Source organism: Carcharhinus amblyrhynchos, chromosome 14 (assembly GCF_965287045.1).
Source record: "Carcharhinus amblyrhynchos chromosome 14, sCarAmb.v2.hapA, whole genome shotgun sequence".
NCBI classification, from domain to species: domain Eukaryota; kingdom Metazoa; phylum Chordata; class Chondrichthyes; order Carcharhiniformes; family Carcharhinidae; genus Carcharhinus; species Carcharhinus amblyrhynchos.
The window spans coordinates 10,559,927-10,582,313 of NC_137337.1; the positions used below are offsets into that span (position 1 = coordinate 10,559,927).

Consider the following 22,387-nt stretch of genomic DNA (forward strand, 5'->3'; position numbering starts at 1 on the left):
GCTGGAAGGAAAGGCAGATGGTGCTGGAAGGGCAGGTGGAGATAGGGGAAGATGGTACTGGAAGGGCAGGTGGGGCTGGAAGGGCAGTGGTTCTGGAAGGGCAGGTGGAGCTGAAAGGGCAGATGGGGCTGGAAGGAAGGGCAGGTGGTTCTGGAAGAGCAGGTGGTTCTGGAAGAGCAGGTAGGGCTGGAAGGAAGGGCAGATGGTTCTTTGAAGGAAGGGCAGGTGGTTCTGGAAGGGCAGGTAGGGCTGGAAGAGCAGGTGGGGCTGGAAGGAAGGGCAGATGGTTCTTTGAAGGAAGGGCAGGTGGTTCTGGAAGGGCAGGTAGGGCTGGAAGAGCAGGTGGGGCTGGAAGGAAGGGCAGGTGGTTCTGGAAGAGCAGGTGGGGATGCAGGAGTGAGGACAGAAAGAAGCGCGTTTTGACAGGGCTCCAGCTTTGGGCTGCTGGGCTGCCCGTACGGAGCAGTGTAGCAATGTAGCGGGCGCGCAGGCGCACACACACCCCGTCCCGTTAGTACCGGGAGAAGGCTGCCGGGGCTGAGGGGCAATGGGAAGGGGGCCAGGCCCAGGAAGCTCACTCAGCAGCCTGTGTACTGCCTCTGTAAGTCTGTCCTGACCTGTTTATTAGACACTGCCTCTGAATCCACTCAGTGAGAAGGGGCAGTTGTTATTTTGTGTATCATTGTTTTCATTAGAAACCATGTTTCAAATGGGCTTCGCTGTTTAATGTTTCTCTCCTTGGCCCCCCCCCCTCCCGCCCCAACCATCCACACTCTTTCAGTAATCGGGAATTCAGAACTTTACCAGGTAAAAGTGGAAGTAAGAGCAGAGGAGATGTGCCAGGTTTAAGGTAGAGAAGCTGGGTTTGCCCTTCCTGAAACAGTGTCAGAGAATCCCTATGGTGCAGAAGGAGGCCATTTGGCCCATTGAACCTGCACCAATAGCAGGTTCAACCAGGCCATAATAGGCAGATACAGTTAATGGGTGTTTTGGTAAAGTAAAGAGAAACTGTTCTGCCACTGGCAGGTGGGGCAATAAGCAGAGGAGAGTGATTTAAGATAATTGGCAAGCGTAAGGGGGGTGGAATTTGATTTTTGTTTCTGGAAGGTGATGTTATACTCTGGCATACTCGCCCATGGAAGGGTGAAGAAAGCAGATTAGTGAGGAAAGGAGGCAAGAGCAGGATTCTGGGACTAATAGAAGAATGTGTTGATGGAGCTGGGACAGGCAAAATGGGTCAAATAGCCTTCTATCACAAACTTAGATTCTATAAAGGGAGTTTTTTATTGTTTGTTTATAGGCTATAGCATCTCTCGCTGGGAAATTAGGGATGGATAATAAATGCTGACCTTGAGAAAGTGGTGGTGAGCTGCCTTCTTGAACTACTGAAGTTTATGTGATGTTTGGTACACCCACAATTATATTAAGGAAGGGGTTCTGGAATATTGATCCAGTGACAGCTGTTTTTGGTGCCCAGGTTGATGTCCATCCAGTTTTATTATTTGACGTTTTGTGGCAGTTTGATACAATGACTTGTAGATCACTTCAGAGAATAGTTAGAAGTCAGTGACGTTGCTGTGTGTTTGGAGTTGCATGTAGGCCAGACCAGGTAAGAAAGATTCCCTTCCCTTAAGACCTTGTTTTAACATCTCATCTGGGATATGGTACAGAAGCACTCCTTCAGTATTGGATTGGGAATATCAGCCTGAATTAAACGCTTGAGACTCTGGCCACGTTTGATGCCATCATTTTGAGATGGTTGGTTTGGGGGGAAAAGAGAGACAGTAATGAAGTAGAATGGGCCTGAGTTATGAGGTAGAATACAGGGACTGTAACTCAAGTGAGTGCTTGATGCTGACATTGGGTGTCTGAAATGGAGGGTGTTCTTATTCCCAGATGCTGACTGGTTTTGCTTTGATGAGCACGAAAACCTTAACTTAGTTAAAAGTTTGCTTAAAAGATTTTTCTATTTCAGTGACAGCATACCTTGATGAGTGTTAATGCCAAGAAGCCTCACCAAAGATAACATCTTCTTGTATAATTGAGGTAAGAGTTGCCTTTAAAAAGACTGTCAGAAACCCGAAAGATGCGGTTTGAGATGGCACAGAACAGACAATGTGTTAATCTGATGCTATGGGATAAAGACTTCAGAAAGGGAAACACTGTAGTAGGGCTGTGCGGAAAAAGCAGGGGGAGTGAGACTTATTGTGTAGCTCTTTTATAGAACTGGCAAGGGATCAATGGGCCAAATGGCTTTCTTGTAACACTCTATGGTCCTCTGTGAATTTGATGGGGCCTATGTTTTCCAAACCTTGAGATATTTTAATAAATTAAAGATGCTTTATTGGTGCATGTTGTTGTTTAGGCAATATAAGGATCTACAGATTTTCCAGCCATTTCTTTGTAGGAAACGTCAATTTATGGAACAGAGCCGTGAAAATTCTAGGGGTCTACCAGACAGGTGGCACTGGGTGGTACAGTGGTTAGCACTGCTGCCTCGTACTGCCAGGGACCTGGGGTTGATTCCCATCTTGGGTCACGGTCTGTGTGGTGTTTGCACGTTCGCCCCGTGTCTGCGTGGGTTTCCTCCGGTGCTCTGGTTTCCTCTCTCAGTCTGAAAGACATGCTGGTTGGACGCATTGACCCGAACAGGTGCCGGAGTGTGGTGACTGGGGGAATTTCACAGTAACTTCAGTGCTGTGATAATGTAAGCCTTCTTGTGACTCATAAATAAACTCTAACTTTAAATACTTTAAAAGAACTAACAACTGTTACAATCTGGTTAGGCACTAGTAACTTTTTGTTCAAAGTAGACAAAGTTTGAAATCCCAGTTACCTGTTGTTTTATGGCTCCATCTCTTCTTTCCATTATCCCTTAGGTATAACCCCAACCTTGTAAATCTAATAGACTCTCAGGTGCTTTAGTTGCATTTATCGCACTTTCTACAGTTAAATTTCAATCTTCCAAGAACTAAACATTACTTCTAAGATGCTAACATGAACCATGAAGTAAATGTTGTCATGCAGCTCACCACTTACCAGTGAGAGTTATAATGCTGGCCTGTGAGGTGCAGCATGTGAGCTCATTCAGTTTCACAAAGTAATGGTATGCAGGCTGACTCGTGGATAGATTCCCCTTTAACTGCAACACTTCGCATTTACAAATCACGGGAGCGCTATCAGACAGCACTTGGCATTGAGCCATATAAGGAGAGGGAAGGTATCCAAAAACTGGGTCAAAGAGGATGGTTTGAAGGAGCATTGTAAGGACAGGCGGCACAATGGTTAGCACTGCTGCCTCACAGAGCCAGGGACCCAGGTTCAATTCTGGTCTCGGTAACTGTCTGTGTGGAGTTTGCACGTTCTCTCTGTCTGCATGGGTTTCCTCTGGGTGCTCCGGCTATTGCGCACAGTCCAAAGATGCGGAGGTTAGGTTGATTGGCCATGCTAAATTGACCCTAGTGTCAAGGGGATTAGCAGGGTAAATGCGTGGGGTTATGGGAATAGAGGATGGATGGGATTGCAGTCAGTACAGACTTGATGGGCTGAATGGCCTCTTTCTGTATTGTAGGGGTTCTAGGAGAAAATTGAGATACAGGGGTGCAGATGTTTAAGGGAGGAATTCTAGAGTTTAGGGCCCCAGCTGGTGGGGAGGGGCAAACATCCAGGGAAACAGCAGAAAGGTAGTTCCCAGGGTTGCTTCTTCATTGTCCTGAGAGGGTGCACAGTGTGTGCAGGGAACTGTAACACATTGAGCCACTTCTGGCACCTTTCCTTACAGTTGCCTTTTACAATACCTTTCCCAAGAGGTCGTTTTGCTCGTTTGTGCTTCGGCGATTTTTGTCATGCCCTTCAAGCAAGGGGCACATGGATCACACGCTTCCAGTCATCCCACAATTACAGCAGGGGTGGGGATTGGGAGGGTGAGTCTTGAATGTTTTTGTTCGCCTCTCTTTTCTAACTCGGGATGCTGGGCATAACTAAAGCAACCCTGAGATGAACTAGCCTGGCGTAGACCAGGGATTAAACCAGTTAGCTGCCTGTGCCGTAGAACTCTGATTATTAACCCTGATCCGTCAGAGCAACCGTCATAAACAAAAACCGGAAATGCTGGAAAACCTCAGTAGGTCTGACAGCCTCTGTGGAGAGAGACTTTCAGACTTTAATGTTGGCTCTATTCTCTCTCTACAGATGCTGTCAGACCTGCTGAGATTTTCCAGCATTTCCTGTTTTTGCTTCAGATTCCAGCATCTGCAGTATTTTGCTTTTATTTAAGAGGAACCGTCATGTTTTATTGTTTAAAAATTGAAAAAAAAAATTCTGTGCTTTTCTTGCCAGAAATCTATGAGGCTGAATCTATGTTGTCAGATGAACTAGAATCCAGACCTGAAGTAAGTTGCGACACGTTTTTAATCTTTTTGATTCAAGCTTCTGGTTTTATATTTCTCGGGCAGTTCAGTTAAAACCCCCTTAACCTTCACGACTGCAGAATGCCCCAAATGCTTAACAGTCGATGAATTGCAGGCTGTGTTATAAAGCAGCAATACACTTGCGCGCAGCAAACTCCCACCTTGAGAAAACGGGCCAGATCATCTGAGCCAGTGACCTTGGTTGGTTAGGAGACTGGGGAAAAATTCCCTCGCTCTTCATTGAATAATGCAAGAGGATCTCTTGCATCCACCCAAAAGGGGCAATGCCTCTTTTAAAGCATGGCAGTGCAGCACTCCCTGGCTACTGCACTGGAGTGTGTCAGCCTGGATTGTGAGTGCAAATCATTGGAGTAGGTCCAAAGATGTGCGGGCTAGGCCGATTGGCCATGCAACAAAAACTAATTGCCCCTTAGTATCCTGATGTGTAGGTTAGAGGGATTAGCAGGGTAAATATGTAGGGATATGGGAGTAGGGCCTGGGTGGGATTGTGGTTGTGCAGACTCGATGGGCTGAATGGCCTCTTTCTGTACTGTAGGGATTCTATGTTTCTCTATTTCTATGCCTTGAATCTGTCATCTTCTGACTCTGAGGTGAAAGTGCCACCCACAAAAACAGATTCAAATACAACTGATCTTAATCATTATTTGGCAGATTTGGCTTTAATGATGTCAAGTATTGTCTTGACCACTGTCCTCAGTTGATTCCTCCTAATACTACAGGATTACTCTGAAATTTTGATCAATGCCTTTGTGAAGGGGCTTGGGGTTTTATTTGCTCCATAAAAGGCACTATATAAATGCACGTTTTTTTAATAGTTGGAGAAAGGCGAGGGCCATCCACTTCTAGCTGCCTTTCTGTAACTGCATCTCAACTTCCTCAATACTTCAACTCGCAGCATCAGGACTGACCTGGCCAAAGCCACAATTGGTGTCTCTGTAACTTCTTGTTGTCTTCACTCACCCCCCCGGCAATGTTTGATATCATTGAATTGTACAGCATTGAAGTAGGCCATTCAGCCCACCCTGCCTCTGTTGGCTTTTTTGTAGTGAACCACCCATCCTCTTCCAGTCCAGGTCTGGAGAGTAGCATTTGAATTCACAACCTTCTGACTCCAAGTAGACAATGCTGACACTATATCAAGTAATGAGACCTAAACAAGTTTGGAGTGTAAATGAGATTTGGCTTCAGATATTTTCATGGCTACAACATTTGTGATTTAATGTAACCTTTTGAATTGTTTGCTTAGTCTTAGTTTTTTTCTATTACACCACCCAATATCAGTAAGATTGTCATGTGCTTAGGTCTAGCAGATAATGTCCTAACCTGTTTTATTTACAGTTGCTGGTACAGTTTGTCCAGAATACCTTTATACCCTTGGGCAAAGGATTCGAGGAGCCAGAACAGGGTGCTGTCCAAAGTCTGCCTCCAAGCAAAGCCAGTGAGAGCACGTTAGACAAGCAAGCCCCAGCCTCAGGTAGGTGGAGCAGAATCCTCTCAGAAGTGGGAATGTGAGAGGCTCTTTTAAGGAGCAGGGTATATTTAAATCATTTTTCTGAAAATTGTGCTTGTTACAGTGATGGGCAACAGGTTAGTGTTTGACTTTGAATGCCGAGGCTTTGAGTCAATGTTTCCGACATTCCAAACCCACCAATCTGCCCAGGGCCCTTTATTCCACATAACCTCCTTTGGCCTCTTCAATCAGAAAGGTCAGTTTATGAGAAGCACAATGTAGAGGAGAGAGAGAGACAAACAAGTTAAAGAGGGTGCAAGGGAAGAAAGTGAGAGCACACAAGAGACGGAAGGAGATGGTTATGTGGTACTTGGATTGAAAGCATTGCAAAATAGATCACAGGGCCCTGAGTTCAATTCTGGCCTCGGGTGATTGTCTGTGCAGAGTTTGCCCATTCTCCCCCTGGGTCTCCTCCTGGTATTCCAGTTTTCGCACTCAGTCCAAAGACGTGCGGGTTAGGTTGATTGGCCATGCTAAATTGCCCCTTAGTATCCTAAGATGTGTAGGTTAGGGGGATTGTCAGGGTAAATATGTGGGGTTACAAGGATAGGGCCTGGATAGGATTATTGTCGGAGAGTTGGTGTCAGCTCAATGGACCAAATGGCCTCCTTCTGCACTGTAGGGATCCTATTCTAGATTGGAAGTTGGACGTTTGATCTTCATTTAATTGCTTTCAAAATTGATTTATTATCATCACATGTATTAACATACAATAAAAAGTATTGTTTCTTGCGCGTTACACAGACAAAGCATACCATTCATAGAGAAGGAAATAAGAGTCAGAATGTAGTGTTAGTTATAGCTAGGGTGTAGAGAAAAATCAACTTATTGCAAGGTAAATCCATTCAAAAATCTGCCAGCAGCAGGGAAGAAGCTGTTCTTGAGTCGGTTGGTACGTGACCTCAGACTTTTGTATCTTTTTCCTGAAGGAAGAAAGTGGAAGAGAGAATGTCTGGGGTGCTTGGGGTCCTTAATTATGCTGTCTACTTTTCCGAGGCAGTGGGAAGTGTAGACAGTCAATGGATGGGAGGCTGGTTTGCATGATGGATTGGGCTACGTTCATGACCTTTTGTAGTTCCTTGTGTGTTGGACAGAGCAGGAGCCGTATCAAGCTGTGATACAGCCAGAGAGAATACTTTCTATGATGCATCTGTAAAAGTTGGTGAGAGTTGTAGTTGACATACCAAAATTCCTTAGTCTTCTGAGAAAGTAGAAGCATTGGTGGGCTTTCTTAACTATAGTGTTGGCGTGGGAGGACCAGGACAGGTTTTTGGTGATCTGGACACCTAAAACTTGAAGCTCTCAAACCTTTTACTTCATCCCTGTTGATGTAGACAGGGGCAAGTTCTCCTTTACGCTTCCTGAAGTCGATGACAGCCTCCTTCGTTTTGTTGACATTGAAGGAGGGATTATTCTATGAAAATCCAGGAAGACGTGAACAAATTTGTTGAATTTGTGTGCAATTAGCAAATGGGCTTCAACATGGAGAAGCATGAGGGAAAGGTGATGGGAAGAATAAGGAAGCCACGTGCTCCTTGGAAAGTAAATGTTGAATTGTGGGGGAATCTGGGGGATACAGACAAGAACATAAGAACATAAGAAATAGGAGCAGGAGTAGGCCATCTAGCCCTTCGAGCCTGCCCTGCCATTCAATAAGATCATGGCTGATCTGTCGTGGCTCAGTTCCCGCCCTCTCCCCATAACCCTTAATCCCCTCTCTTATCAAAAACCCATCAGCCCGCGTCTTAAAAATATTTAGCGAGGTAGCCTCCACCACTTCAACGGGCAGAGAATTCCAGAGATTCACCACCCTTTGAGTGAAGAAGTTCCTCCTCAACTCCGTTCTAAACCGCCCCCCCTTTATCTTGAGGCTGTGCCCCCTAGTCCTACTGTCCTTACATGCATCAACAACATGGGCTCAATTAGCTAACTTTTAAAAAGGCAAACTAAACATTGGTGTTCTTTTCTAGAGGGAAAGAATTGAAAACCATAAAAGTTCCATTAAACTTTTATCAAACACTGGTTAGACAACACTTTTGAGTTCTCCATGCAGCCTGATCACTAAGTTATATAACAAAAGATACAGAGGCACTGAAAAATATGCAAGCAAGGTTTACTGGAATGATACCAGAAAGAAGAGATTAATCCTGTCAGACAAGATTGAACAGAATTCTTCAATTTGATTCTTCTTATTTAATAGAATATTTGAATTTTTCAAGCTCGTTAAGAAATGTCTTTATTCTGGAATAAAGAAGATTGAGATGTGAAGTCTTTAAGGTTACGGATGGGTTTGACAGGGTTGGTGTAGTGATGTCTTCACTTTGGGGAGGAGAACAGAACCAAGAGGTCTTAAATATAGGCACGTCCTTAATAAATTTAATAGGGAATTGAGAAACTCAGTTACCGCATGAGGAGTGAGAACATTGAACTTGCTGTCACAAGAAGCCTCCCAACACCAGGTTAAAGCCCAATAGGTTTATTTGGCAGCATGAGCTTTCGGAGTGTTGCTCTTTCTTCAAATGATACCAAATAAACCTGTCGGACTTTAACCTGGTATTGTGAGACTCCTTACTGTGCCCACCCCAATCCAACGCCAGCATCATCACAAGAAGTATTTGAGATGAATAATGTAGATGCATTCAGGGGGAAGCTGGATAAACAAGTGAAGAAGAAGGGAATAGAAGAATGTGCTGATGAGATACGTTGAAAGGATCTGCAGTGTTTGTTACACAAGCATGTGCTATGCTATCTGCCCCTCTGTAGTTACCACTCTAAAGTGTCTCCAAGCACAATCAGCTTATTCTTACCCAGTTTCATTGCCAAGATGTGAAGTCAAGTTCTGCCTTGTGTTAATATAAAGGCCTGTTTGTTTCAATTAGTTACTGTGCAGTTTTCAGACTAATTTGCATAATATCACAACAAATGCATGCAGCAATGGACTGGAAATGATTTTTGTTTATGACAGACTTTCGTTAAATCTCCCTTTTAATCATCAAATGCTTGGAGTCTTTGAGACATTTAAGGAGGGGAACTTGCAACTGGCAAATTGCTAATTTTTTTAAAAGTAGAAAGCACGATTTTCATATTCCGCTTTCCCCACCCCTGTGATTGCAACCGTAACCCAGCTGCCCTTGACGGTGATCCTCAACAATCTGCTTGATGGTAGTTTGCCTGATTCCCAAATGTGAACTTGGCAGTCGGGGGGGGAGAGGGCATTGTCCCTGATTGGAAACAAGAAGCCCGGGTGATTTTTTTTTTTCCCTCTCTCCAGCAATTCCCTCCAGCCCCTTGGCCCTGACCCACCTTGTCCTAAACCCGCTTCCCCATGGCATTCCACAGTGTGCCAGGCACGCAAGTGCCAGACCTGCATCCGTGCCATGTTGCCACTGGCTCCCCTTTTGTCACACAAAGGCCTGCCTGTCACCAAAATGTCAACTTGCTACTGTGAAGAAGACGAGGCGAGCTCGCCCCCGTGTCCCAGCCACTATTTGTTCCTCAGGCACAAAAAAAAGCATTGCTGTGTTACGTTGGAGCTTGCTGTGCACAAACTGGCTGCTGCCTTTCCTACATTCGAACGGTAACTGCACTTCAATAAGTACTTCCTTGTCTGTGGAGTATTCTGGGGAGCCCTGAGGTTGAGAAAGGTGGTTTACAGATGAGTTTATCCTTTCTCTTCAGGTAATTCCTCTGCCCCTGACCCTGCGGTGCCAGTTCGAGCCGAGGCAGCTGATGCCAGGAGCGCAACTGCTCCCAGTGAAAGCGCGGATGGGAACACTCCGTGGTATGTCCGAGTACAGGAGTTGGCGCACGACAGTCTCGTAGCTGCTACCAGGGCAGAACTGGTGAAGGATTCCAAAGGTATCAGTAGTATTGTCTTTTTTTTCCTCCTACATTTGCTGCTACTCAAATGCACCTTCCCCAACCCCAGTTCCGAGGGTGCAGCAATGGCCCAGAAATTTGCATCTCACGTGAGCACTGTCAATTTGGATTTTGCTTTTCGGATTGTATTACTTTGGCATTGCTCGTGATTAGTATTATTTTTAACACCCTCTTGTACATCTCCTCCTGTTTCTGCCATTGTTTGGGTTGACCTGTTCCACTCTCGCAATCTAGTGTCCACCCCCCTGCCCTGCCCCCGGCAGAGTTGCCGGTATCCAAGGCTGCGGTTGTGATGTGTAAGGTTTGCGTCCGCAGGGGAGACTACAAACAACAGTGACGCACCCAGCCGTAAAGAAGACCTGACACCTGACCAGCCGCACGCCCCTCCACCCAGTGAGAAGACCCTGAAGTGTTGTTACGATGGATGTAGCAGGACGTTCCTCTGGCACGCGCACCTGAAATATCACCTGAAAACACACAAGTGAGTTGAAAAGCCTTATTTCCTGGCACCACACCATGGCTTTGTGTGTGGTTGGGAACAGGGCTCAAAATATATACTTCTTTCTCCCCAAGGGCTCCCTTTTGTGGTTTTCTCAAGGGTTGCTTCTTGATTTTTAGGGGTTTCCTCAAGGTAAAACTGGAGCTAAAAGATTGAAGCTGGTAACCGAGTTGTTTTTAGAAGCGGGGATTTGCAATCTTGCTCCTGGCTTCCACTGAAAGATATTGAAGAAACTGAGACTCGGTGATGGGCAGGTGGCCAAGAATCCAACAACAATTTACACTTTTTTTTTCCTTTATTTACCACCCAACCTCCTGCCATCCTCCTCCTGTCATGGATATTAAAGTACGGTATGAAGTCTTACAACACCAGGTAATGGTCCAACAGGCTTATTTGGAACCACGAGCTCCAAGTGAGCTTGTTGTACCTCAACCTAGTGTTGTGAGACAACTTGCTGTGCCAAGTCCAATGCCGTCAACTCCATCTCATGATATTGAAGCAGACTGACAGGTCTGGAAGGTCAGGCTCTTCTGAACAGCCAAGGCTGCCCCTAGCTTTTGGGCTCCTTTGCTGGCCCCTTCACTCCCTCCCCTCTGCCCCTGGCTTTTTGGTTCCCCACCCCAAGATTGAGTGCTTTTTCTTTAAAGGGAAACAGAAGTGCTGGTTTTGATTTCACTCAGGAATTTTACCTCCTACTGTGTTGCTTGTGATTCAAGGGCAAAGAAAGCAGGATAGACCCATCCCCAGGCCTTTACCATGTGGTAGAATATATAGAGTCACCAGGAGCTGCACACGTCCAATGGGATCTGCCACCACATCATCCTCTATTAAATGCTTCCTGTAGTTTTTGCCGTCCGCCAATTAAATCCCATCTTTCCATACAGGAATGATCGCTCCTTCACCTGCCCAAAGGAGGGATGCGGGAAGAGTTTCTACGTGCTTCAGAGGTTAAAGGTCCACATGAGGACACATAACGGGGAGAAGCCCTACGTCTGCCCTGAGACCGACTGTGGAAAGAAGTTTACAACAGCTGGCAACTTAAAGAACCACATGCGAATTCACACTGGTACCAACCAGCTTTAAAGTTTATTTAGTGTCACAATTAGGCTTACGTTCACACTAATGAGGTTACCGTGAAAATCCCCTACTCGCCACACTCTGGCGCCTGCTCAGGTACATTGAGGGAGAATTTAGCGTGGCCAATGCTGAACATCTTTCGGACTGTGGGAGGAAACCAGAGCACCCGGAAGAAACCCACGCAAACTTGGGGAGAACATGCAGACTCCGCAGAGACAGTCATCCAAGCCAGGAATTGTACCTGTGCCCCTGGTGCTGTGAGGCAGCAGTGCTAGTCACTGTGCCACCATGCTGCCCTGCATTCGCGTGCCTTCACATTTGTAATAATTCTGAGCAAGGTTGAGTTGTTGGCCTGGTGTTTGGTTGGTGCGTCTTTCTGTGAGAGCTGTCACCCCTGATCCCCTATGAGTTGTCCTACTCGAAAGGGCCCCTGGGAATCAACTTGCTGTTCATTCAGTTAAAACTGTCTTGATGAACGGAACAGTTGGTTTTGAGGTTATAAAGTGTTTCATGTTGGAGTAGAGGGGATTTTGGGGAATAATCAACAGTTGATATAAGATATGAGCCGTGTACAGGCAACTCATCACACTTTGGCAGAATGTAATTCTTATCCCACTAAGTGTGATGACTATAAGTTAAGCAAAGATTTACAAAGACCGGTTTTATAATTTGGTTACATGTGACGTGTAGCTGCAGCCTCCTTGCTGTTCCCCACTCCTCTTGTACTGTTTGAACACCCCAGTCATGGACTCACAGAGTTTACAGTGTGGAAACAGGCCTTTTGGCCCAACTTGTCTATGACGCCCCTTTGTTTTTAACCACTAAGCCCTCATTTGGTCCACACCCCTCTATACCCGTCTTACTTATGTAACTGTCTAAATGCTTTTTAAAAGACAAAATTATACCTGCCTCTACTACTACCACCCCTGGCAGCTTGTTCCAGACACTCACCACCCTCTGTTTAAAATAAAAATTGCCCCTCTGGACCCTTTTATATCTCTCCCCTCCCCTCTGGACCCTTTTATATCTCTCCCCTCCCCTCTGGACCCTTTTATATCTCTCCCCTCCCCTCTGGACCCTTTTATATCTCTCCCCTCCCCTCTGGACCCTTTTATATCTCTCCCCTCCCCTCTGGACCCTTTTATATCTCTCCCCTCAAACCTTAAACCTATGCCCTCTAGTTTTAGACTCCCTACCTTTGGGAAAAGTGTTGACTATCTAGCTGATCTATGCCCCTCATTATTTTTAGACCTCTATAAGATCACCTCTCGGTCTCCTACACTCCAGGGGAAAAAGTCCCAGTCTCCCCAGCCTCTCCTTATAACTCAAACCTTCAAGTCCTGGTAGCATCCTAGTGAATATTTTCTGCACTCTTTCTAGTTTAATAATATCCTTTCTGTAATAGGGTGACCAGAACTGTACACAGATATATCTGCACACAGATACATAAATTAAATCTTTATTACCCATTCTTTTAAATTATCCTGTCTTTCCAACTATCCTTGCCCATTTTTTCTTCCCCTTCTTATTGAATTCCTTGTTGGGATTTGGTTCGAGAGGTGTCTGCTGTCCCAGTACAAGAGTGGCTCATGCATGAGGGCAAGGCAGACTATTTAACCTTGAACCTGAGGTTCACACTTCCGGGGTCACTGGACAGCAATCACGGTTGGGAAGTTCAACAGATTTGTCACTACCAATCCACCCCAGCCTGCTTTTCTAATGATGAGATGCTGAACCATTGGTTTTATATAATTCACCCCTGATTCTAACCAACTAACAACACAGTGGGTGTAATGCAAGAAGTCTGTAGTGATGGATGGAAGGCATTGCTGGGTAAAATTAGCAACTGTTTCCATTCCCCTTAAGTAGATTCGAAAATTATTTTGGATTTCATTACTGAACAGTTAACCCTAAATCTGTGATCTGGTCATTTAATTTACTGCTGTTTGTGGAAAAGCACTCTATTAACTTTGGGACATCCTGTATAAAGACCTCATGTATAAATGCAAATTTAAATTATCATTGAATTCAATTTCAGAAATTGCCATAGTAAGAAGTCTCTCAACACCAGTTAAAGTCCAACAGGTTTATTTGGAATCAATAAGTGAGTGGCCCACTTACCTGATGGAGGAGCAGCACTCCGAAAGCTTGTGATTCCATATTAACCTGCTGTTGAGACTTCTTACTGTGCCCAGCCTAGCCCAGTGCCGGCATCTCCACATCATAAATTGCCCTGTTTGAATGACAGGCCCAGCACATAACTGCTACATTAAGGCTGAGTTAAGTACTAAGTTTAATCCCAAGTGAAGTCTGGGGAATCACTTATTATGTTCTTGTGATTCAAACGTGCCATTCACTGGAAGCTCTGTAGAAAGGGTGCAAATCACTCTTTGCTGTTTCTCAAAGACCTTTGGCCTGTCATCAGCTAAAGCGGAGGCTGGAGAAGCTACTCCCCTCCCCCAGTCCTCTACCTGACACAAGGGAGAGGGTAGCATAATAATAATGTCACTGGACTGGTAATCCAGGGGCCAACATAATGCTTTGGGGTTCAGATCCTGTCACGACAGCTGGTGAAATTTAAACTCAATTAATAAAATCTGGAATTGAAAAGCTAGTCTCAAGTGATGACGATCATTGACCGTTGGAAAAACCCAGCTGGTTCACTAATGTGCTTGAGGGAAGGAAACCTTCCCTCCTTGCCTGATCTGGCCTACATGTGACTCCAGAGACACAGCAATGTGGTTGACTCTCTACTGCCCTCTGGCCCAGAAAGCCACTCAGCTCAAGGGCAACAAATGTTGGTCCAGGAACACCAACATCCCATGAAAGAACAAATTTTAAAATACCCTCTTTTTTTTGTTTCCTTTTGTTAGGAGAGAAGCCATTTGTTTGTGAGGCCGGAAACTGCGGGCGCTGTTTTACCGAATACTCCAGTCTTCGTAAACACATGGTCATACACTCAGGTATGGAGCTGTAAGGACAGCAAGAGGAGCTGCTTCTGCTTTCCAGAGGCCCTTGGGATGAATGCCCACTCACTGGGAAATAATCTACATTATCTTAGTTAGTCCCCCTTCCATGTCCTCTTGCTGCTCCTCTCCTCTCCTTGCTCGACAAGAACCCGCGGACTCCTGTTACTTTGCCTCGCAGAATTGCAAAATGGTTGCAGATGTTGGTGCCCTCGTTGCGTCCAGAAACGCTTAGCAGCTCCATCAGGCTGCAATTTCCTTCGGTTAAGACCAAAGCCAATTCAAACTCTTCCCCCTTTCGCCACTGATTCCATTTCCACCCTCTGTGTCTGGTTCAACTAGAATGCCCGCACCGTGGTTAGCACTGTACTAGGGACCCGGGTTCAATTCCAGCCTTAGGTGACCATGTGGAGTTTGCATGTTCTCCCTGTGTCTGTGTGGGTTTCCGCCGGGTGCTCTGATTTCCTCCCACAGTGCAAAGGTTTGCGTGCTAGGTTGATTGGCCATGATGCATTGACCCTTAATGTCAGGGGGATTAACGGGGCAAATGCGTGGGGTTACAGGGATAGGGCCTGGGTGGGATTGTTGTTAGTGTGGGCGCGATGGGCCAAATGGCTGCCTTCTGCACTGTAGAGATTCTGTAAATCTGAGCATCCTGTTCAACCCCATTTCCTCCATCACTCAGGCCACCTACTTTCCACCTGTGTAACATTAGGTTCCAACATCCCTACGCCATCTCATCAGCTGCAGGAGCTTTCGTCCGTACCTTTGATATTGTTTTGAATTCAATCACATCAGAGTATCAGTTCAATACCTTTTAACAGTTGAGTGCTCTCCAAACCAGCACTCCCTCCGCAACTTTAGCCCATGTCCGTGTCCTCATTCACAGCAAGTACCCTCTGGTTTCATGTTCCACTGTTGCTGCTTTAACTTGCTGGGGCAGGGAAGAGAGAGGGACATTGAATTGAATGTACAGCTTGGACCTAGCAGTCCATTCTGGCATTGTCCTCCACTTGAACCTCATCCCATTCTTCCTTCTCCACTCCCAAAACCCACCCTTCCTGTTTCCCTCATGTGCTTCCAGCCTTTCCTTAAATGTATCTTGACTATTCGCCACAGCTCTGTGGCACTGTGTTCCACCTTTAGACCACCCTGAGATGTTAAAATACTTGCGTTTGAAGGGCACCGCGCTCCATGTAACATGCTGTAAGTAAATAGTCGTAGTGCAGAGCGGGACCTTAAAGAGATATGTAATTGACTCACAGGTGAGAAGCCTTACCGATGTAGTATCTGCAGCAAGACTTTCTCACAGAGCGGCAGCAGGAATGTTCACCTGCGGAAATACCACAATGTCCTCGTGCCGCTCAGCGAACAAGAAGAAGCCGCAGGTGGGTGGAGGTGGAAGGGGTGGTTTAATGAGGGATCCCAGTGCCGGGGAAGGGAACATTTCCCCTTTTTTTTTAGAAAAATCCTGTTACCTCCAAGCGTCAAGCATCCGTCTGCCTGTGAAAATGAAATTTCCCTTTAGCCCGCCCCGCCTAGACAATGTGCTTTAACCCACCACACCCCTCCTCAGCTCCGGCAAGCAATCCCTAATGCCACCAGTATGGTATTTTTTTCCAAATCTCTAGCTTCAGACAGCAGGAGTTAAATGCTGTGTACACTTGTCAGCTGTCGTGGATTGATTCCAAACCTAACATCGTTTATCTTCGCTGGGGTCAACTCACCCAACAGAGAGTGAGAATTGAAGGTGGGACCTTTGTGGAAGATTGGAGTTTGAGACCATAACCAGATCAGTCATGATCTTATTGAACGATGGTTCAGGTGAAAGGGCCAACTGGCCTACTCCTACTCCTGTGCACATTATGTTCCCACGTTTGGATGGACTCGATGTGCCACCAGAGCAGCGTCTGTGTCAATTGTCAGAATAATAAAGGGCAAGTCATTGTCCTTCCAGCCAGTTGTCTTTAGATGGAATTGAGAAAATATTTCCTGTGGCATTCTGCCCTCTGCATCTTTTAGAAACTGGTTATAAAATATTACATGAAGAACAGAGTCAACCTTGGCCCAACCGATGGGCTCCCAAATGGAATGCTGTAAATGTGAATTTCTTAAAGCTGAATAACTCCCTCCCACCTTCCCGGTCCTTGGGGGAACTAAAACGTGATTGTGTGACGTAACAACCATCAGCCTAATCCTCTACCCCTGCAGGCTCTTAACTTAAAAAAAAACCTTGGTTTTAGATTGTCGTAACACGTTAGCAGAAGTTCAAGTGCTAAATTTCTTGTTCTCCCTATTTTTTTGTTTCAAAAAGCAAACCCACAGGCCGACACTGCCGCGGCAAATGAGCCAGAGTTACCTGCTGGACTTCCGGTAGCTACACCTCCTGTGGCACCGCCATCAAGCCTGGAAGCACAGCCTTTGGTGTTACCGCACAGCATACTTGGAGCAGAGGAGGGTACGTGCTTGATGCATTTACGACTCGAATTGAAAATGTAATCGTCCTTATTTGTGCCATTTAGTTTGTCGTCCCCGTCCCCCTCCCATTCCAGTGTCGTGAATGTTTCCCCGCTGAAATGTGCACTGTGAAACCTGCTCCCTGGCTTCCCAAACTGGTGGCTATTCTGCAGCTACCTACCCATGGCTGATTCGATGATTCTTCCCTTCCCGCCATAGAACTACAGAATCCCTGCAGTACGGCAGGAGGCCATTCAGTCCACTGAGTCTGTACCGACTCCAAAAGAACATCTTACCCAAGCCCACCCCCGCCCCCACCTTATCCTATCCCCATAACCCCATGCATTTACCATGGCTAATGCACCTAACTTGCACATCTTTGGACTGTGGGAGGAAACCCACACAGACACGGGGAGAACGTGCAAACTCCACAACAGTTGGTGACTCAAGCCGGGAATCAAATCCAGGTCTCTGGCACTGAGGCACAGTGCTAACCACTGTGCCGTTATGCTGCCCTACTGTCGATCAAGCAGTTGATCTTTTGGTTCATGCCTTCCTGTAGGGTCATTTGGAGGAGAGCATTCTACCTTTCTGCTACCCCTTTGTGTGAAGAAGTCCTTCCTGACAGCAACCCGGAACGATCTAGTTCTTATTTATAAGGTGATGCTCCTTAGTTCCTGGAGGAATTAGGTTCTCATGAGCTAACCCATTAATTCCCTCAAACATCTTAAAACGCCTCAAATTAGAGCGCCCCCAAATTTTTGGTTTTGAAGGGGATAACAAGTTCATCTGCAAGGGAACGCAACATACTGCAGGTGCTGGAAATCTGAAATAGAAAAAGAAAATGCTGAAAATGGCTGAAAGACCACCTTCTGCGCTGTAGGATTCTGTTGGGTCTGGCAGCATCTAGGGGTGGCACAGTGGTTAGCACTGGGCGCCAGGGATCCAGGTTCAATTCCCAGCTTGGGTCACTGTCTGTGTGGAGTTTGCACCTTCTCCCCGTGTCTGCGTGGGTTTCCGCCGGGTGCTCCAGTTTTGTCTCTGTCCAAAGATGTGCTGATTAGGTTGATTGGCCATGATAAATCGACCCTAGCTTCGGGAGGACTACCAGGGTAAATATTACCGGGATAGGGTGGGATTATTGTCGGTGCAGACTCGATGGGCCAAATGGCTTCCTTTTGCACTGTAGGGATCCTGTGATCTGAGGAGAGAGAAACAGAGTTGATGTTTCAAGTCCAGGTATAATGCCTTTTCTGAACTCGGTCTATGTGCAACCTGCCTTCATAATTTAAACCCTTTCTGTTTTATGGAGGATGTGGAGTGAAAATGTTTGCATATTTTCTTTCTCTTCTGCCAGAAGTGTTACCTGAGAATTCTCCTTCAGTTTCTTGCACGGCAACCACAGCATCCGTCGTGGTCCTACCCCAGCCACATCATCTGGTTACCATAGCTACCGCGGGACATTCTTATGAGGAGGTGGTTACCGTGATCATACAATGAATGCGATGCCAATGGGTCATCTCTCTTTTTTTTTTGAGCTGGAGGTCGTGCATTCCACAGCGGCTGAAGAATGTTGCAAAGATTAACCCACTGCCTCCGAGAATCAAACGGAGCCTTTGATCGCAGCTTGACTGCTTCTTTCATTCACTAAAATGACTAATGCAGGCATAGGTTCACCTGTAAGTATGTGTGAAAGAGAGAGCTGTAATGGTGGATACATTTTTCTTTATCTTGTTCTTCCTGAAGTATTTACCCCTGAATGGAAGATCCTGAAGAAGCGCTGCGTGTAAGAGACTAAGCATATTTTGACCACTTTTGGCCTTGGAGCAGTTAAAACAAAAAGCCTTGTCCAGTGTTTATTTACAGTGAGCCATTTACTTTCGCTGAGTTATAACGAGCTTCATTAGCCGGTGACGTTCTCAATAGCCCAACCTGCAGATCCCGATTATAAATGGGTACGGGTGGAATCCCCCATATGTTCGGTCCTCCGTGGTCCGTGCTCAGAAAGTTGCCCTCTTAAGGTTTCATACCTGTGAAGCCACGCATGCCATCCTCTGAGCTGTGCACCCCCACCATCCTGAGAAAACCAGCAAGTCTGCAGATGTGGATGTCTTGTGGCTGTAAGTGGGAGCGCCCCTGACCTTCCCATCCCAGTCAACAAGTAGGCTTTGTGTGCGCATCATTAAATGTCTTCCCCTGCCACCGACCAGAATCAGGTTCAAATGCTAGCTGCATGTGTGTGAAACACTGGTATGGTGTGTACAAGTGAGTTTTTGCTATACTTGCATTAAATAAAAGATGGATATGCCACCACTCCTGAGACCTGCAGTCAGAACACCTCAAGAGCTTGATTTCTCAAATGTAACCTGGTCAGAGGTGTGAGCCTCAGCATTCCTATTCACTGCTTTAGGAAGTAGCACAGCTCAGATCCCCCACTGCTACACTGTGAACTCACACTCTGTACCAGTGTTTGGAAAGGGCAGCAAAAACAGGATAGGTGGTGTGTGTCACCACCACCCCCCGACACACAGGAGGATCCAAAATTCAATAGGAAAGCTACCCTCCATCTCCACTTGAACCTTCTTGATGGCACTGGAGTGCTGGAAAATAAATCTTTGTGTGGTCCAACTACCATGAAGTAGAGTGTAAATTTAAAGAGAAAGATGGAACAGAATATGAATGGAAAAGAATGCCTCGACTAGGCTTGGTGGACAAATGTTTTTGTTTGGACAGTGAACCATACAGACTGAATTGCCCAAGTCTCCAGACTGTCCTTGCTATGATAGATAGTGGGGCGATATCAGTTGCCAGATCAGCTGGGGAGGCTTCGTCTGGTCGTGATCCAGTGTCCCTCTGATGAAATAGGGATGCGAGATGACCACTGAGTCAAGCTGGGCTCTGATTTCCCTAATGTTGAAGAAACCTGACTCACAAATGAAGAACAGCCACTGGAATGAATGGGAGTGTGGTTGTTGTGTTCTCCCACACAGGTTGGTACCTTTGGGACAGGGAATTGGAAAAGTTTTGTTTCAGGTTTAATGTCCTTCAGTTGTTAATAAGAAACATGGTGCTCCAGAATTTAGAAACATGATTATGAAATATACATACTGTGCATCAATAATGGAAGTGTCTAAAAACCTCTCGAACCTTGCCTTGTAACTGTGAGGTGGGCATGAGTTTCAAATTACAATATTCCACGTTAAGGAATTTTGCTCTGCATTTCAATAACCTTTTAAGGGTTCATAAAAGTTTGAAACGATTGGGATTCAGAAATCAGGAACATTGACTGGATAGCAGTATTAAATTTTATTTTGGCCATTGCCAAAGCCTGATTTCTCTAAGTCTTCACTCATTTTTGGTTCTATTTGTATTCCTTTGATTTTTCCCTTGAGTTTTGCTAACATGTGCACTACTGTCCTTGGTAACGACAGATGGTTATACCTGCAACGAACAGGGGCTCTGCATATGTCTGTAATACGCTTTGGAAGCAGATAGTTTTGCGTTTAGACAAATGGCACTAATGTCCATTTTTAAAAAATAAATGACTGTAAATCTGAAGTGATCGCCTCTAAAGTTTTTTAAAATAAAATTTTGACTTCCTAACATCTTCCGTTGTGATCCACACTGGGCTGCAGAACACTGGTGGGAGTATAGACGGTTAAGTATTCAAAGGCGATATATCTATGGAGTTTAACACTGTCCTTGCCTGATAACTGCAGGAGCAGCAGGACAAGACTGTTTCCTTTCTTCCCTCCTCCCAGCACCGCTCTGGCTAGGAGCATTTCATATTGTTCTCTTACACCGTTTTCTAATGTGTGGATAGCACATTGCAGGAGGTGGTCATCCCATAGAGGGACTGGATGACCAGCCAGTCAGACGCAAAAGATCAGGTGGGTGGGGAGTTCAGGAGACCCATGAGAACATCTTGCTCTGTAACTGGTGTTTTGTTCTGAATACTCGTGAGAACCAAGATCCTGGCAGCACGGGAGGTTTGAGTACAGAAATAGGAGAATAAAGCAGATGAAGATTTTTGGAGAGCTGGTGCGGGAGGTTCCGATATATTCCGATGGTAAAGGAGGAATGTAGGTTCAGGGATAACCAGCCGTGGTTATCGAAGGAAATAAAGGAGAGTATTAAATTAAAAGCTGATGCGTTCAGAGTGGCTAAAAGTAGTGGGCGATTAGAAGATTGGGAAAGATTTAAAAATCAACAAAGAATGACTAAGAAGTTGATGAAGACAGGAAAGATAGACTATGAAGCTAAACTAGCACTAAATATAAGAAAGGACAGTAAGAGTTTTTACAAATATATTAAGAGGAGGCGGCTGGCTAGAGTGAATGTTGGACCCTTAGAGGATGAGAGGGGGGATTTAGCGGTGGGAGATGAGGAAATGACTGAGGCCTTAATCTTTTTGCCTTGGTCTTCACGGAGGAGGACACGAATAGTTTGCCGGATATTAAAGATAGAAGGATGGTTGGAGTTGAGGGCCTGAATGCGATTACTGTCACTAGAGAGGTAGTGCTTGATAGACTAATGGGACTGAAGGTGGACAAGTCCCCAGGACCGGATGGAATGCATCCCAGGGTTCTGAAGGAAATGGCAGAGGTGATAGTGGATGCCTTAGTAATTATTTACCAAAATTCGCTGGATTCTGGGGAAGTGCTGGAAGATTGGAAAACGGCTAATGTTACACTGCTGTTTAAAAAAGGTAGCAGACAAAAGGCAGGGAAATATAGGCTGGTTAGTTTAACATCTGTAGTTGGAAAAATGCTTGAATCCGTCATCAAAGAAGAAATGGCGAGGCACCTAGAAAGGAATTGTTTGATAGAGCAGACGCAGCACGGATGCGTTAAGGGGATCAGTGCTGGGGCCTCAGCTATTTACCATTTATACAGATCATCTGGGGAGGGGGCTGAGTGTAGGGTGACGAAATTTGCTGATGACACGAAGATGAGTGGTAAAGCAAATTGCGCGGAGGGTGTGGAAAGTCTGCAGAGGGATCTGGATAGGCTAAGCAAGTGAGCGAGGACCTGGCAGATGGAGTATAATGTTAGCAAGTGTGAGGTTATCCACTGTGGCAGAAATAATAGTAGGAGGGATGACTATTTAAAGGGTGAAAAGCTGCAGCATGCTACGGTGCAGAGGGACCTGGGGGTCCTTGTGCATGAGTCACAAAGACGCAGTCTGCAGGTGCAGCAGGTGATCAAGAAGGCGAATGGGATGTTGGCCTTTATAGCGAGGGGGATAGAATATAAAAGCAGGGAGGTCTTGTTGCAACTGTACAGGGTACTGGTGAGGCCGCAGCTGGAGTACTGTGTGCAGTTCTGGTCACTGCACTTGCGCAAGGATATTTTAGGCCTTGAAGGGAGTGCAGAGGAGGTTCACTAGGCTGATACCGGAGATGAAGGGGTTGGACTATGAAGAGAGACTAAATAGACTGGGTCTGTACTCGTTGGAGTTTAGAAGGATGAAGGGGGATCTTATAGAGATGTATAAGATAATGAAAAGGATGGATAGGGTAGAGGTAGAGAGATTCTTCCTGCTTAGAAAGGATAGCAGGACTAGAGGA

At 45.8% G+C, this 22,387-nt stretch overlaps 1 protein-coding gene across 2 annotated transcripts; it reads left to right on the forward strand.

Annotated features, from left to right (window-relative positions):
• Nucleotides 1-515: 515 nt before the first annotated feature.
• Nucleotides 516-20,421, forward strand: LOC145352427 (zinc finger protein 410-like). Of its 2 annotated transcripts, XM_080202275.1 has the most exons (11): nt 516-601; nt 1,976-2,046; nt 4,339-4,391; nt 5,769-5,904; nt 9,619-9,798; nt 10,135-10,300; nt 11,203-11,384; nt 14,269-14,358; nt 15,627-15,749; nt 16,676-16,819; nt 18,176-20,421. In XM_080202275.1, exons 3-11 carry the CDS (start codon nt 4,359-4,361, stop codon nt 18,316-18,318), a joined length of 1,197 nt encoding a protein of 398 aa, XP_080058401.1. In that variant the 5' UTR covers nt 516-601; nt 1,976-2,046; nt 4,339-4,358; the 3' UTR covers nt 18,319-20,421. The 2 variants fall into 2 exon arrangements, with proteins under 2 accessions (XP_080058401.1, XP_080058402.1); XM_080202276.1 differs by lacking the exon at nt 9,619-9,798.
• The last annotated feature ends 1,966 nt before the right edge of the window (nt 20,422-22,387 follow it).

Excerpts from the sequence above, each read along its gene's own strand:
- LOC145352427 (XM_080202275.1), top strand. The coding sequence starts at position 4,359 with ATGTTGTCAGATGAACTAGAATCCAGACCTGAA. Across the intron at positions 4,392-5,768 it reads AACTAGAATCCAGACCTGAA|TTGCTGGTACAGTTTGTCCA; the intron begins GTAAGTTGCGAC and ends TTTTATTTACAG. Across the intron at positions 15,750-16,675 it reads CGAACAAGAAGAAGCCGCAG|CAAACCCACAGGCCGACACT; the intron begins GTGGGTGGAGGT and ends TGTTTCAAAAAG.